General features: G+C 30.6%; 1 protein-coding gene across 24 annotated transcripts in view; it reads right to left on the minus strand.

The window, feature by feature from the left end:
• The window catches only part of LOC106687821 (F-actin-monooxygenase MICAL3), a 207,907-nt gene that overhangs the window by 49,139 nt on the left and 140,494 nt on the right, over positions 1-18,274 (minus strand). For 19 of the 24 annotated variants that reach the window (XR_010844709.1, XM_067052066.1, XM_067052068.1 and 16 more), the window contains one exon: positions 4,946-5,759. Coding sequence is in view for 23 of the 24 variants with exons in the window: in XM_067052068.1 (XP_066908169.1) it covers positions 4,946-5,759 (814 nt within the window). In the remaining variant the exon portion in view is untranslated. Of the gene's footprint in view, positions 1-4,945; positions 5,760-16,552; positions 16,682-18,274 lie in introns of those variants that run through there. The other 5 variants (XM_067052074.1, XM_067052073.1, XM_014431941.3 and 2 more) reach the window with 3 other exon arrangements.

Below are 18,274 nucleotides of genomic sequence, written 5' to 3' on the forward strand. Positions count from 1 at the left end.
ATTTCATCGACCAGATTGCGGTTTGATTCTACTTTAATTTCACGTAGAATGTAAGTCTTCCAGAAATGATTGGCTTTCCAGTAATAAGTGAAAAACTAAAAATAATTGATACTGGAAGATCTCTGATTGACCGTATGTATTATTAATAAATGGAATATTGTCCGGATGCATTAAAAAAAAACAACTCAAATAGTGACAAATAATTTTAATGAGTCAACGTTTCGCCCCATGTTGACATGTTTTGACAGAAGTCAAAGTCAGATTAACTTCACTTCTTCAGAGTTAATACTCTGACTTTGACTTCTGTCAAAACAGCTCTGCAACTCGGATCGAAACGTTGGGTCATTATAATAGTTGTCACTATTTGAGTTTTATTTTTACCACACCCGGACCATATTCCATTTATTAAAAATAATTTCATATTGTCTCCCCATCCCTCCCCTCCTCTCGGCGTTAAACTTCAATTTAAGTGATTACATTAAAATTCTAAACATAAGAACCTCCTTTCCGTAATAGTGGTTCAAATGCTTTCGTACGATGAAACAATATGAAAGATACAGCAACTTACTATAAAATCCTGCGGATTTAAAAACAATACCAAATGATATCAAAGATTATAGTGCAAGATCGAGTAAAGAAATCTTCAGAACCATGGGTAAGAGACAGAAGACTCCAGAGTAGAAGTCCTTGCATTACTCATTGAAAAAAGGAGGAAGTTTGATAGGAGGACAATATTGAACTGCCTTCTAGTGGACAGGAATTGAACTTATTGTTAATTGAACCAACATTAAGCCTTCATAGATAATTTTTTTTTAGAAGTTATCAAAAGAGAATCATTAAGAATGCACTATCCTTCTCGGGAACAATAGCATTATTTTGCACACACTCGCATGCAGAGCCTCTATCATTAAGAGATAAAACAATGGGCTCCAGAAGAGAATTGTTCGATACGGAACAATAAGAAGCAGATGTCCTTTATGCCAGCAATTGATTCGATTTAAGAAATCGACCCGGATAATATTGAGAGCTCATTGGAGCCTTATCTCAAACGACTCCAGCCTGCAATATCCGCCTGTAGTCAATCACCTCACCCAATTATCTTTTACTAATTCAATTACGAGAATGTCATTACTGAATATACTAATTTGAATTAATGCAATACAAATAAAATTTAGATAAAATTAATTAATTTAAAATAGCGCATGTTTTAGATAGCCTAATGTACAAAACTCTAATAACCTGATGTTCAAAACAGCTCTCATTGTATTTATTATTAATTTTTAATAATGTGCGCATAAAAGTTATGTAAACAAAATCATTACCGCTGGTTGATCAGAATTTGAGTGATCCTTACTCAGTTACACAAAAAATGTATACTCTTATTTTGATTGCAACGATTTAAATTTGTCTATAATTATAATATTATATTTATTATATTATAATATAATTATATTTACTAAGCACAGACACAGACCACAAAATTCTGTTTTGTAAATAAAATTATGAAGTCCCCCAGTCGAGTAATTCTTCTTCGAAATAAATATTTAACCGTAACGCTCTATTACATAGAAAATTTAAGGATTTTTTTTTATTACTTTAACGTGAGGGACGGACCATGTCGAATGCCTTTGTAAAATTTTGTAATTAAATTTTTTATTTTAATCTTTTATTGTCTATAACTAAAAAAAGGTATCCATACCTAACTTTTATTAATGTTTATAAAGAATAAAATTGTTTTAAAAATTGATCGTTTGTCATAAAAATTTATAAAAATCAATAAATAAAAAATAGATCATACAAAATAGTTTTGCAGCAGAAAATAATCTTCGTCCTTAACCCTTCCTTCACACTCTCCTTTCCTATTCTCCAATATAGAGGGGAAATATTAGAAAATAATAAAAATAAGTGTACATTTAAAAAAAAAAAATTATAAAATGTTGCTTAGGTAGGTAACTAAGCTGCGATAAGATAAATGCGACTCTTATTTTATCAATGGCAAACTTTTTAGTATGTGGAGCCAGTCCTCTCGTTCTTAAACTCCTAAAAGAAGAAATTGGAATCAATTGTGATAGGCAAACATAAGGTTAGTGAATGATATGACCAATGAACATAGTAGATGTTTATCATACCATCTCTTTCCTCATTTATAATAGGTGGCAGGACAAGAACACCACACTCCAAGTTAGTATTCAAAGTAATAACAGTAAACTCCATTAAACATTAGGTTACCGATTTTTTTGGGCTATGAAGGCATGCACGTTTGCCGTAATCCCTTTTCTAAAAATTATGGAGAAAATAAAAAGAAATAGTTAAATATAATACAATAGGCCGCAATCAAAGACAACGACCTCCAAACAGAAAGAGGTTAAAAAGAAACGAACAAAAAGCTCCGTGAGAAGTACTATCGGACTGCAGTAACCGCTGGCGTACCTGAATGCAGTTAGAGGTATCAGGCGGGAGACCGGGCGATCGGCTCCAGCCGTGTCCAACCTCTTTATCCATGCTGTGTCCAGTTAGTGAGTTGGCAGGGGACGTGGTAACCCATCTCTACGCAGGCACAATTCATCGCTTCCCAACAGAAAGGTGAGACACACAATAAGGTTAAACTCATCGAAAACAAATTTCACTTTTTGGCACGAAACAGGTGAAGAAAATTCTTAAGGATGGTTTTTCGGTTTTTAGTATGAAATGATTTAAGTGAAAACAATATTCACAACAAGTAAATATTTCAATAATAATTTCCTCCTTCAACTTTTCATTAACAACAGTTCATTCTTCCACACGACTTTCGCAAACTTTATAGTCACCAATGATCGTTAACTATGTGGGAATCATAATATTTACTGAATCAATCGAAAAACTTCAACCTTCTAGGAATTTGAAGAACCATTCTGTTGAGAGACCCTTAAAATCGTAAGCACTAAAGCTAAAGTTACATTTTACTGAAATTTTTGTTTAGAAGCAGATACAGAATATTCTTATTGTTTTATTAATAATTTAAAAACAGGAATAAAATAGCAAGGGGAGAAGAAGGAGAAGCTCAAAAGGCACTAGTTTAACACCAATCCAATTCACGACTTTTTAAACTTCTATATGAAATAATATAATAGAGGGACGAAAAATCTTAAAAAGAATTAAAAAAAGAAAAATTAGACAAGATACGAGAAAAAAGTTGAGGCTCCCAAACTGTTTTTTACTAACACGATAGTCTGAAGTAGGCAGGTTGAATAAAAAAAAAAAATCTTTTAAATAAAATGGACGTTGTTCAAATCCCTTGCAGATGACCGAAATATAACCTCAGATTTGACAACAGAATTAAACAAAGACGTAGTTAGCAAATGCAGTGAACTAAAATCGTTCATCTTTAACAAGAATTTAATTTTTAAATCCACTCTAAGTTCCAATAATTATTCTTATATTTTAGTGTGGATAAAATGAAGTAGTAATGTATATCCTGCATTCTGTCAAAAATCAAACCTTGTTAGGGCTTAAAATGAGTTCCACCAGAATACCATACCAACTGGGCTTCAATCATAACTATTGTTGGTAATTGTTGGAATGCTATAGAGGCCAGACTGGTAGGCTATTTGCAGAGGAAGGTCGTCTTTGCAGAATACAATCATGCTAGCGGTCTGTAGCTCTCTCTGCCTCCTCAAATTATTCCAACGTTAGACCAATCCCCTTTTCCCTCCATCTCATCTCCATTATGCTCCATATTTCTACTCACAATAATAAATAGTCTTCTTTAAATCATTCGGAGCGAATTCTCCGACTTTTCCTCTAAAGAAGGTTACTGCAGCAACGGCCATTTAAGTTCCGTTGGCAATCTCTACTTGCCCTTTTTCTTTCAAAAAAATGCATTGAATGACACCTTCTCTTTCATGGAAACATTTCTGTTCATCATCAATGAATAGAATTTGGAGAGAATGAACAAACATATATCAGTAAAGGGAACCAAGTCAAAAAAAAAAAAAAAAAAAAAAAAAAGGAATTTACAAAACCCTGAACTTTCTAATCAATAAAATAAATACAGAAGTATACTTTGGGATTTAAAAAATTAAATGCTAATTATACTCTTTTATCATCGTCCCCAAGGGTTCTAGATATATCAGAATTTTATCCAATACTATTGAGGTGAGAAGTGAAGTATGGGCTACTCAGTATTATTATAATACTGACATTTCGGAGGCGTTTGTTTTGTTCTAAGGTAAGGATGAATGAGTCCCATTAACCTATTCTCAGGTTCGAGTCACTACAGTACCAAAAGTAGACATTAGACCAACTATAGATAAAAAATAAATATTCAGAGCATTTACTATATAAATGTTTACCTCGTGCATGGGTCATAGTATTTTTAAACTGAACAAAAGAAATTTTAACACTAAATTAGACCTAGAAGAAATATTTCAATTCGAAATAAAAAGAAAGAAAAATCAAAGCTTAACCAAAGGCTCCCTCTCCCTCCCCCCAACAAAAAAATAAAATAAATTTTGAAATCCTGTTATTCAAGATCTGGATGTTTTCAAGAAATGACACAAGGAAATATAACATTTAAAATCGTAAACAGTCGTATAATACAGAAATACACATTCACGTAATCTGAAATTTGGCCATTACAGGACATCAACTTCATTTTAGTACTGAAAGGAATTACTTATAAGAATTTAACAATTATTCGACTCAAATAGTAAGATAGTACATAAATATTCGCTTAATCCGGAAAACCTATTCCCAAAATTATGTATTCTTTCAAAAAGAGGCAGCAGAAATCTTACATAATTTATTTAATTTTCTTCTAGACATTTCCCTCATTATTTGAATTAATTAACAAAAATAAAAATAATAACATAACCATACAAAGTTCGTATCTTCCTATTGTTCTAAAATAAAATCTAATGAATAACAATTTTCTCCCCAAGAACTATCAACCCTTAATCTAACTTACCTCTTCAGATTGATGATGTTCGATTACTTCAACGTGGTTCAAGACTGTCTGTTCAACGTGATGTTGGACATCCTGTTCGACCTCATGATGGACAGCCTGTTCGTCCTGCTGTTGAAGAGCCACTTCGATGTTATGTTGGTCATCCAGGTCGAGGAGGTGTTGGTCGGTACAATCGACCTCGTACTGGACGGTTCGGTCGACTTCGTATTGGACAGTTTCGACGACCTGGCGCTTCACAGTCTGTTCGATCACCTCCTCAAGGACCGATTCGACACAGCTGGAGACTTCCTCGTGAACGGTCTCGGCACAGTCCTCCACTAATTCGGCATGGTCGGTGCCGACCTCCTCTACGTGGCCGTTAGTGATGACTGGAGCTTCCGATCTCAGGGGCGATGCTGGGGGGCTGGTAGGGGTTATTATAAGCTGCACACTGTTAGAAGTTAGTTGGCCATTCTCATGCCTGTTGGGGGGAGGTGAGGGGCTACGGGCCGAGGGGCTCGACGATGCCTGAGGACTGGGGGCCGATTGGGGGCTGGAAGTGGCCTGAGGACTGGGTGCCGACTGGGGGCTTGAAGTGGCCTGAGGACTGGCGGCCGACTGGGGGCTGGAAGTGGCCTGAGGGCCAAGGGGAGACACTATCCCCTTAGCCACTTCTTCAACCGTGCTCCAGCCACTGTCGGCGCTACTCCAGCCACCTCCAAGCGTCAGCAACTCTGCTTGGATCATCTCGCCCAAACTAGGCCCGTCATCCTCCTCCTCTCCCCCACCTGGTGACTCTTCTCTTACCACACTCTTGGCCACCTCTGCCATCTTCCTGAAACAAAAAAACAAAAAGTTTTAGTAAACAATGAAATCAAAAAATATATAAAAATTTGATAATAAGATAATTAAAACAAATTAATAGTTATTGCAACTAATAAACAGCCTTACCTACTTCTAAAGTTCGAAAGGAATGAAAATCTAACATTTATGGATATCAGAGTAATAAGTACGTACCTTCTAGCAGCAAATTTATTCACCTAAAATATTTATTCATTTAAAAGATACATATATTCCTCGTAAGGGAAGGAGTTTAAAGGTTTGTGATTAAACATTGTAATATTTCTACTTTGTTTTTTCGTTTATTATTTCAACAATGAACCTTTGAAATTTACCTAGACAAAAAAACATTATTTGAGTGGTATGAAAATGGAGAAGGAAGGAAAAAGTTAAATTTTATCGTGTGAAAATATCTGTCACTAATCGAGTAAAATTTTTTTAATATTCAGAGTATTTTCAAAGAATATTTCTGATAAAAAAATTGACACCGTTGCTACAAAGAAACAGAATTTGAATAAACTTTATAACCAGAAGAAATATTGAATGTGTTCATTACCCCGAGTTCTGTAACAGTTACGGTAGCTTAACAAAAGTGATGGAATGGAAGTAAACAAAATCCTTCAATGATAACAAAAGATTACCTATCTGTCAACTTCAAGATGAATTAGAAATGCTGTCTACAGGTGGACATTTCAACAAGATAACAATAGAAAATGTTTGAAATTGTTATATTGTTAAAGATTAAAAACCATCAGTGTCTAATTTAAGTTTTGACAAGAAATTTTATTTAAACATTCTCAGTAGCAAGATAGTTGCAGACGCTTTAGAGAGAAATCCAATCAATTAATTCATTATCAATTCTAAAGTCAGCTTGCTCTGGTCTTATAATTTTCCTTGCTTAACAATAAACAAATAATATGTTAAATAATTGAACAATCGTTAAATATCTGTTAGTAAAGAAATAATACGTAAAATATTTGACGACAAAGAAATAAGAAGGCAGAAGCAAGAACATTTTTTTTTTTTAATGAAAAATAATTCAAGTTCATCAATACAATCAAACCAAGGTTGTAAGTTGATTCAAACAGACAATTATTACTTCAAGTACACTTTAAATCTTGATTAAACTATGAAAAATGTTCCTATTTTGTTATTATTTGTCAGATTTAATATTTTGCCAGATCGTAACCTTAAGAAAGAAACAAACTAATCTCCTGATTAAGTTGCTGAGATTATCAAGAAAGGACTACATATAGTCTACAGTTTAAAAAAATAAAAGAAACCCGTGAATTCACGAAACATGGACCAAAGAACACATTAAGGACAGGACAAAAATCCTGCAGTAAGAATTCCGATGGTTTTCTTATTGCAGGCGTTATTAAAGAACAAGCAAGTAACTGTAACGATCTAACAGTACATTGGCGTGGGAGCATCATCAGAATCATACTAAGTAACTTACCTGAGGCAGGCATTTTATTTCCATTTTTCTATATAATAATCCACTAGTAGATGATTTTCCATTTTATAAAATCCTCATCCTGTGATCTAGGAGGGGTATGGCTTTATCTTGGATAGTTAGAAACCTCTGTCATGCTTTCAATATAAATCGTTAAACAATTTTTTTGTTATTAAAAAGCAATTCAAATAATATATAATTTCGTATCATCGTGCATATTTATGGCAGGACACTTATTTTTGCCAAAACCAGTGATTTGGACGCTTTTTTCCGGAGGGAGTCTCTATCGAGGCAGTTGTTATAAATAATTTTTAATGATTTGCTAGTATAATCTACGTTATAGCTAGTATTAGTAAGTTATATATATCTAAAATAGATAACAGTAGAACATACTGCGTTAAACGCACTGGATCTGATACCAGCGTCAATATACTGAAAAGTGAATTTACAGACTCAAAGAATTTGGTGTGACTATTAATTTCATTTTTTGCATTGTTATATTGATGATTTTGCAAGGTTAATTTTTAAAGTGAAGTATAAATTGTTTAAATCAAATAAATTGTATTCAATTTAAGTCTAAAAACACTTTCTTTAAAAGTCCAACGTTTCGGGTAATTCGGCCATCCTCATTGACAATCTTTAATACAAATTTACACTCACATCAATAATTTAAAAACTTGTTTGCAGTCTATGTACCCATCAATTTCAGTCTAAGTACCCACTTTTGAAACTATTAACATTAAATATTAAAACATTTAATTACAAGTAAATTTAACACTATCATCACAACAATATTTATATTATAATTAAAAAGGATTGTTGTGGAAAGTTATAATAGAGTTAAATTGATTTGTAATTAAAAGCTTTAATATTTAATGAGAATAATGACAGAATAGGCAAATTTTAACTGAAATCGATGACCTTGGCAGAATAGCCTGCAAATTTTTTAAAAATTATTGATGTGAGTGTAAATTTGTATTTAAGATTGTCCTTGAGGATGACCAAATTGGCCGAAACGTTGGACTTTAAAAAAAATAAAGGGTGTTTTGACACTTCAATTGGATTCAATTTATTTTATTTAATAAATAATAGCCAGTCTCAAGAAGATGAAAACATTGTATATAAAGTGGAAAATAAATATGATTATATCACAATACTAGTAGTAAAAAAAATAAGCATATGTATAATAGAAAATACATCACTCACAATGTCGTTAATAAAATTAATTTTACAATAAAATATATTAAATTATTCAAAATATATTGAATATATTAAATTATTCAAAATATATTGAATATATTAAATTATTCAAAAGTAATCGATTAACTGGTCATAAACGTTGATCGATTGGTAGGGAACCACCGATTCGACAAATGTCTTTCTCTTACTTTCCCATCCACAAATATCTCCTATTATAAATACCAACAACTTTCCAAAACGTTCATGGGAAAAGAATTCTATATAATACATTTTTATTATTAATATTTTAGATATTAGATATGTGTTAGATACAATGTATTTTCTCTAATCTTCAAATAAATAATCACATTCAATATATTATTTTTTATTTTATTCTCATTAAAGCTAGTTAGCTTGATATTGGTATACAGAGAGCCCTCTAGGACAAAAGAAACTATTTTAAAAAAATCTTAGGTTGGTTTGATTGCTTAACAAATAAGTGATCAGTGAATAACTTATTATATGGTGAAATTAGTCAGAAACATAATTCAAATCTTAATGCAAGCTGGATACTAAAAATTTTGTAAAGAAGGATTGCCATGAATGCTTTGAACAAAACTAAAAAATCTTGGTAGAAAAATGGTCTGGGCGGCAGTCGAGAAAGATACAAAAGTAGTAGGAAACTTATTTATTGGTAACCGACGTATCGCCCAACTTTTCTGGGCTTCATCAATTTCCTTTTAGGATTTACACTCATGAAGCTCTGCTAAAGTAAGGTGAAACGTTAATTAGTAATTGAAACCATTAGTATAAATAGTTTTTCTGCTATTTTTGTAGCTTTCTTACCATAACCCGGACCATTTTCCCACAATTATCACATATGGTATAACTAATAATTTTCTAATAAAAAATCTTCAACTAAGAGTCACCAAAAACCTTTCCATGTTCTTCAAAAATGAAAGCGTAGCATTCGACCAAAATGTGAAGAATCCATATGATATTTAGGAGAAGGAAACGTAGTCGAAAATGTCAGCTAGAACTGAGAAGTGAAAATTCACGTCTTTTTTTTAACGTGTATTAATAATTTCATACAAGAGGGAAATTAAAAAGAAATGAATAAAAGGAAAATGATTTTTTTTTCTTCTAAAAACGGGTCAAATATTACCTTTCTTTTCGAAACTTTAACTATTGAAAAAATGAAGAAATCATACAAGCGTCATTATCTTAAAATGTTTTATCTTTACAGTTTTATATTAGCAAATATTTGTTTATCTGTGAAGTCAGTTTTATGTTCATTTTTTTTAATCAAATATAATTTTTAAACAAAAAATAAAAGTATACTAAAAAATAAACTTTTTGTAAAGAAATTAGTTCTCTAACTAAAACATTAATTAACAATTGAACTTATAACTAAATAAAGTACTAAACTACATGAATCTCTCTATCACTCTCTCCAATACACCCGATGTATAATATAAAACAGTAATTTAGTTATCTTAAAGTAAAAATGATTAATTTATTAGTTAGTGCTTTTTTTGGAATCTATGAATTATAAAAACAGGAAAAACGACGTGTGAAATCTGAAACAAAAGTGAAGTAGAAGCCAAGCAAAAGAATGCTTAACCCTTTGCAAATGAGGAATATTAATAAAAAAGTCAACAAGTCATGAAAAATTCCAACAAAATTTAATTCTCGATTAAAGTTTTAAAATGTAAACATCAAATTCATTGACAAAATTGATTCTAAGGTTAAAAGAAAAAATGATGAGCTCGTACGTTTCGTCACGCAGGAACAAATCACTTACACAATGACTCAGAAATTTAATCGAGATATCAATAATGATATGTCACTCAAGATAGGTTTTAAGAGAAAAATGAAATAGAGAATTGTCATAAAAGGAGTGGTATCCGGTGTATTACTTGATAATGATCATGTGATGACAGATAAAAAACAAAAACATGATTTACTTGCTTGTTGTGATAAAGTCAAGAGGAAACAACTGCAATAATGCCATGGACGATTTGTAAAAATAAATATGTAATAAAGAATAGAAAGTTTAGCACTTGACTCCAACTTCCTGATTCACACCTCGATTAGTGACAGAAACTCTATTTTGATTGTCAAGACTAAATTTGATATAATTTAGTTCACCAACGGAAGCTTGACTTGGCACTTATACAATTGAAAAATCATTGAAATAAGAACAATTAACTTTCAAAATTTTTACCCAAGAGTAATTATAGAAATGTTTTTCACCCCATTTCCCTCCTAAACGCACGATTTCAACCGATGGAATCGTAACTAACGAAAAATCGTAAGCGGAAACGTTGCTCAAGCTTGACTTAGCATTATGGAACATCTTCCTCTAATAATTAAATATCATTCTCTAAGAATGGCCTCTTCGAATAAAATTCAATTTCTTGTCAACAATAATTAGTAGTTACATACCACTCAACATCTCCCCACTGCCCACCCAAAAAAAAGAAAAAAAATCTGATAGAAACCCTGATAAAATCTCTGATAAAAAATCTGATAAAATATCATCGATTGGTACTTTTGAAAAAGAAAACTACTTTTTTTTTAATTGTAAAAAACACCACTGTATAATTTCAATGCTTTAGGATAGAACGAAAAACAATTTTTTATATATCTTTTTAATTTAATGTTCCTCTCAGAATTGTTTGTTCTTGTGTTTATCTATAATTGATTGGCTAAGTAAACGTAATAGGTAAAACTAATTTGATCAAATTAACAAAAAAAAAATAGGATTATAAAACCTACAAGATTTCTTAAAAGAATTAAGATTTTATAAATGTTAAATTAAAGGTACTTTAAATTTATAAAATAGATATTTATTTCAAAATGAAATACTTAAACATTTACTAAAATTTAAACATATTTTGATTTAAAAAGGAATATATTTTAAAATGCAAAATAAAATGAATTAACAATAAATGTTAGTTGTTGTTCTTAACATTTAAATTCCTACTTTAAGAGAATATTGGGATTTAAATTTATTAATTAAAAAGGAAAAAATATTTTTTTTTAAAATTTATCTATACAGATTAAAATTTAAAGAGAATAACTTAATCATATATAACTACATAAATCTTGCTCGTAAAATTATATTTTTCTATTAATAACATAAACCTTTTTACATTCAGGTTTTTTTTCTCTCTTCATTCATATAATTCATTTAATCCTGATATGCACTTTGAACGTGTATATTGATTGATGTCTACAATTTGAACAGGAGAAATATAAAAAAAAAAGTTTATTAAAAATAATCAATAGCTGGCTAATAATAAATATCGATTATATAAATAATAAATTAAGTGATAAAAAAAATTTCCAACACAAATCCTCTCTGCAATTTATTAATACTAGCTATAACTTAAGATTATACATACAAATAATTTAAAATTATTTATTATAACTGCCTCGGAAAGAGTTCCTCCGGAGATAAAGCGTCCAAATAACTGGTTTTGACGAAAATAAGTGTCCCGGAATAAAACCTCAGATTCCATCCACTCCACAAAAAACTACCGGCTATAAATATTCACTAGCAATTCTAGGCGTCCCGTTGAAACGATAGATAAAATTCAAGTCAAATTTATGTCAAAATAAAATCCACGTTTATTATTACCATAAAGACATGCACAAACTTGGTGATAAAACATTAGCATCACAAACAAGTGAATTCGAACAGATATAATTAAAATAAAACAAAAGGCATTCCGTAATAAAATGACTTCTGAAGTGTTGATTTAAAAATATAAGTGCTGTTAATATATACGGAAGCAAATCGCAAATAGACTTTAGCTACTGGCAATAAAAAGATATGGTCTATGTCCTTTACTCGCTCTCAAAACGTTTCGACTGCTTATTAAATGTTTTTGTACTTATAATTAATAATCATTGTTCCATTCGCTTAGGCAGAACGGAGTTCTTGAACAAGACGTATTTAAGAAATCTTTAAATTAAAATGCCATTAAAAACTTGATTATTTTACTTTAAATTTTATAGCCCGACCTCAGAATAGAAATGTCGGCATTAGACATTTATGAATATGAGAATTCTTTAAAAAGTTAAATTAATTTAATACAAGAGGAAAACAAATTATTCAAGGGATAAAATTTTAATATATCAAAGCATTACACCAAGTGTCGATATTAGAAACTTCAATCATCATTAAATCATTCGAATTTAAAACTAGAATTAAAATGTTCCATTAATCTGATGAATAACTAGCGGTAAATGAGATATACCAACCTAAAATCACATAAGTATTTATTTAAATACCTATTGTTTCGGAAAAATAATTATTGAAGTAATTAAGAATCCGTTTTAAAAATTACAACAGAATTAAAATGTTCTTAAATACATATTACATTAAATTAAAATCTGTACCACTACAACTCATGAACAGTTTAGAGTGCAGTAATTTGTAAGGAAGTACTGGTACTAAACCAACAGTTGTGCAAGGAGGTGATTTGGTCGGAACCACGCTTTACCGCCAGATTTTTACCCAATCAAGGGTCACCAATTTACCAGACTGGTGGGGTCCCAGGAGGGCTCAATAACTCACAGAGTTGTAGACTCATGGTTACAGTGTAACAGAAAACAATTCTCTACCCAGCCGGATTCGAACCCAGGTCCTTGGAAATAGTAGAATCAGGCCTTACCACAATGCCATTGCGCTCTCCTTAAATATATAATGCATCGAAATAGTTTTGTTTTTATCCTGAGCCTACTTTATGTAAAATAAATGGGTTCACAAAATTAAATTTATGTTTAGGCTCAAGACAACGATTTCTTAAGGGAATCGGAAAAATCCTTTATGTAAGTAAGTGGAACATTTGAATCGGGGAAATAATGGAAAACTGATAACTGGTTACTAGGGGTTCTAGAATTTTCCAGCTTATTTAAAACATGGAGAAACATAACTAAACATAAACATAAAAACATAAAGAATCAGGATCCATAGTTACGTGCAGACATATAATATTATAGTAATCAGCAAAATAAAGGCATAAGGTTTTCAAATGTAATAGTCAATTAAACTTGAATGAACCAGGAAAGAAGAATGCAGTAGCAGGTTTTTAAACTACTGGTCATACCATCCATTCAATCAAAAACTTTTTTTTTTTTATAATTTATTTATTGTTATTTACAACTGTATACATATATACACATCAAGTAAATTTGCTGTAAGTGATATTATGAGATGATACAAACATGTGAAGAATCTACCCATTGATAGAACTCCAAAAACATTTCTAAAGGAGAAGATCTCGAGGCCATCTTCTTTTCAGACGTCTAGGAGGATTATTAGGTAATGAAGGAGAAGCCAGGTTAGAAACGAGTTGGTTTGGGTGGTTGGGAAGTTTATTATGGAAGGATTGGTATCTGGTTCTGGCCAAATCGGCAACATAGGGGACATTGAGGTCCTGATGGATGATTTGATTTGTTACAAAGTAAGGAGCATTAAGGATTTTACGAAGGATTTTGGACTGTAAGGATTGGATTCGAGAGGAATTAGATGGTTTAGTGGAGCCCCATAGCTCAATTCCGTATGTCCAGATAGACCTTATAATAGTCATGTAGATCAGTCTTTTGTAATGGATTGGAAGTTTGGACCCGTTTGTCTAGTAAATGTTGTAATAGTCGGAATCGACAAGCAGTTTCCTGTCTAATCAAAGACTAAATTTCAAAAGTAACCTGATGAGAAAAGCCATAAAATTAATAATTAAGGATTATTTGAAAGTTGCTAGAACACAGGTGTTTAAAATTCTGCAGATAAATCTAGGATACCTAAAGCATTGGTAACCTCCACACGCTACAAGGTAGTAATTCTTATTATAAATTCAAACGATTTATGGAAATTTGTTTATGTTAATCTTTTTTATTTTATTTATTTATTTTTGAATTTTAAGATATTTAATGGAATTTCGAACGCATGCCGTAATTTTAGAATAATTATAATATTTTAATTATGTCAGCTCCTCTCCTCCTGGAGAAGGTTCTAGTTTAGATACACTGACGAAGTGTTTGGAGCTGAACACTAATTATTTTTGAGTAACTGCTTTGCTATTTCAAATGTTTTATCCTGTGACTGAAGGTAAGTTCTTTTTAGAGTATAATGTATGTTTTTCAGATGTACACTAATGCTTTGATGATGCCTGAAAGCAAGATAAATACGTTTTTTTTTTTTAGATTACAATGGCCTTTTTTTCTATTTAAACTCATAAATAGTCTCCGCACTTGGGTATCCTGGCTGGTTTGACGACTATAAAAAATTATTTTTAGTTATTTAAAGGAATGAAGACTTCTATCTAACGAAAGAGAAAAAAAATCTTCAGCCACGTATCCTTTCAATAGGATATGGAGACGCCTGAGCACAATAGTCACAGGAAATACTGGAAATGGGAATAGTCTGCCCTATTGTCAGGAATCCATACTATAAAATTATTCAAATGAAACAACCCTGGTGACATCAAATGATGTGCATGAAATAACAAATTTTTAAAAACACATTATTGTACTTTTAATCAAGTATATACATAAATTTCCATATCAGAAGAGGGTAAATACAAAATAAATATTATTCCAAGTCAACTATAGTATACATGCTGAGTATTATACAAGTTAATGGCAATACCTTAAATGAAGTACACCAACATTATCACAATTCAATAAAGTATAAATTGAATTTGATTAGCACGACCTTTTCATTCTTAAGTTTTGTGTCATAGGTCGATAAAAGTGACAAAGTTTATTCAAAATGATTAATATAATATTGATCAATAAAACGAAAGCAGTCTATCTTAGTGACCATTATAAGAGTAACCTCGTGATAGAACAATGCCAAATATTAACATATTAGCGCCCAATACAGTGTACCATGATATTCTTTAGGGATATAGAGCCACGAAATGAGCATCAACAAATACTACAAAAGTAAAAAATATAGTTGTCAAAAACAACACATTACTACACGAGCATGATTTTGTGTCCCTATACAAGACTGGAGGGGGGAATGTAAAGAAATTTATAATTTCTAAATAAATAAAATTACTAATCTGTTGTTTCAACTATTGTAGGAAAGAAAACTCCAATATACTATTAATAGCTATAACTAAATTATTTATTATTAATAACTTTATTTTGGTCATTATTGTTTTTTATTTTTGGGATTCATTTTTTTCAATTTTATACTATTAATAAAAAAAATATATAAAAACTTTGGACTACATTAAGCCAACATTTTTTTTAGATTATATAATAATAAACAAACTTATCAACATTTTATTTTATAAATCTAAAATTATGGTTTTTTTATTTTTAAATATAGATTAAAAATCTTAATCATAAATTCTGTTACAGAAAGACATCTTTTTATTCTTCTGAACAGTAAAAGTATTACTCGTGATGGACTTTAGACAGGTGATTTTAGTGAACAGTGAATTTTCACAACGGTTTGGACAACGCTATTGTTTTCTCAATCAAGCGGAGAGAGGGGATTCCGACTTGGAGGCGACTGGAATTTACCCAGACCAATTAATCTTGTTACAGGTCATTAGTGGTAGCTAGGATTCGAATCAGGGATCGCTCATCATTATTTATAAAATTCTTAATAATCTGTTTGAAAAAAAATAATTAGATTCATGTTTTATTGAACAGTCCTCTAGGCCTACCAATCCTGTCTTAGACAGCAGAAGGGTTCACTATTTATTGTCATAATCTTTTATTTGTGAATAAAAAAACATTCTGTGTTAGAGCTTCTGCTAAAAAAAGAATTTCTAGATATTGAGGTGTAGATAGTTGACCGTAGATTAATGCTTGAAGAAGTTTGTCGGGGGGTGCGGTCAGCAAAGAACAACATAAATAAACAAAACCATATTTATTTATTTTATGCCGACGTTTTTATTTATTTTATGACGATGTTTATTTATGTTGTTCTTTGCTGACCGCACCCCCCGACAAACTTCTTCAAGAATTTCTAGATATATTTAATAAAACATTACAGATAATAAAATTTAATTAGTCTAACAATTTTATTTTTTTTAACTTCTGACGCCTTTTGAATTATTATAAACCATGATAAAAATGGAGGGAAAAATATACTCATAAAGAAAATAACAAGCAATTACCTTGGCTGTCAGAGGCAGGACATCACTGAAAAAGAAGAAAAACAAAGAGCTATGAAACCGAGAGATAGTTCCTAGGATGGACTAGAAGAATAGAGATGAACTTCACAGTAAGAGAGTTGGATAAGTACTTCCTCAAGAGAACTGTTATCCACGCGAGATAACAGCAGTTCATTATCACACCTTCCACGGAACATCTTAGTGTCTTTATCAGAGCTTGTTAGGATTATAAGAAATAACAGAAACTAGGGGAAGTACTTCACAAGATAAGCTAACAGTCTTTATAAAGAAGAAAACAAGAAAATACGTTAACAGGACACACAACAGTTGGCATTTATCTTATTGTTAAAGTAATTAAAGTTCATTCTGTTAACTCTCCAAAACGATAATCTGGTTGAATAATAATAATTTGAGAGTTGAAATTAATCCTAGATCGTTTTTAAAGAGATGTTACTATATTATCCACTATAAAAACATTGAAGTTGCATCTTTCTCATTAGTTTTCCAAATTAGCCGTATCAGTTGGTAGACTGACTCCAATTTAAACTGCTTTTGATAACTAATTTTAAAAATATTCCTCGTACAAAATCTTAATATTTTTATTTTTACAAAAGTATGGAGGAAAAATCGAAATATAACAGTTTTATAAAATTCATATTTTGCCCTCGCCACTTATTCAAAACCAAATTGTTATAAAATCTATAATTAAAATACTAATAATGATTTCATGGAGTTAGACATCCTGAAAACTGAAAGGATCGTATGTGGGTCAGGTGAAAGTAAAAAACTAACTATTTAAGAACTTACAGAAACACAAAAACATTCATCACACTGGGTAAACAAAAAAATTGTACAATGCATGCGCCATTCAGTTAGATGACAGTGTAGTCATTTGTACGAAAAAAAAATTCCTTTTACCGTTTACCTTCCTTTTGAAATCTTTGGTTTTTCAGCGGTATATTATGCATTTATATTACAATATTTACGGCTAAAAATTTGTTTTCAACGCGGGAAAATTATTATACTTTAGAGGAAGCTATTGAAAATTCGGCATGCCATATGAACAAGACTTACCTGATATTAAATACCATTAAATTGTACATTGAAATACCGAGTTTAATCATATCGTTTACAATAAAATCGAAAAAAATTGTATAATCAATAATTTAAAGAGGCATTATTTCGGTAAGTCGATTTGATTGGAAAAGGTGGGTAACATTACCAAACATAAACACATCTTAAATGTGAAATTTCAGTTTCCTACCACTTTACGTTTAAACCTTGGCTGTTCAACTAACTATATAATTAGGTGAAAGAATAAAAAATAAAAATAAAATAAATGTTTCTAGATGAAACTTAATTACAGTTTTGAAAAATTAAAATGAAAATTTAAGTACATAAACCAGAAAGAAATGATCTCAAGCAATATAAAATTTAGTTTCATGGATGTATGTTTTAGACCTTAAAAATCAAAAAATATAACTTTTAATAATTTAAAAATTAATAATAATTTTTAAAGTTAAGTTGCAATAATCATTATTTTATTTATTTATTTTTTTGCGTACTAAATTGAATGAAAATCATTTCACTAATCTTTAATACACTTACAAAATTTTGCTCTTAGTGTATGTGAATATTGTTTATTTTTGTTAAATGCTTTGGACAATTATCATATTGAATCTACAATGTGTTTAAAAAAAAAACTTTTAAAACAGAGAGTAGATT

The sequence above is a fragment of the Halyomorpha halys genome, unplaced genomic scaffold (assembly GCF_000696795.3).
Source record: "Halyomorpha halys isolate HHAL.00 unplaced genomic scaffold, Hhal_1.1 Scaffold1015.1, whole genome shotgun sequence".
NCBI lineage: Eukaryota > Metazoa > Arthropoda > Insecta > Hemiptera > Pentatomidae > Halyomorpha > Halyomorpha halys.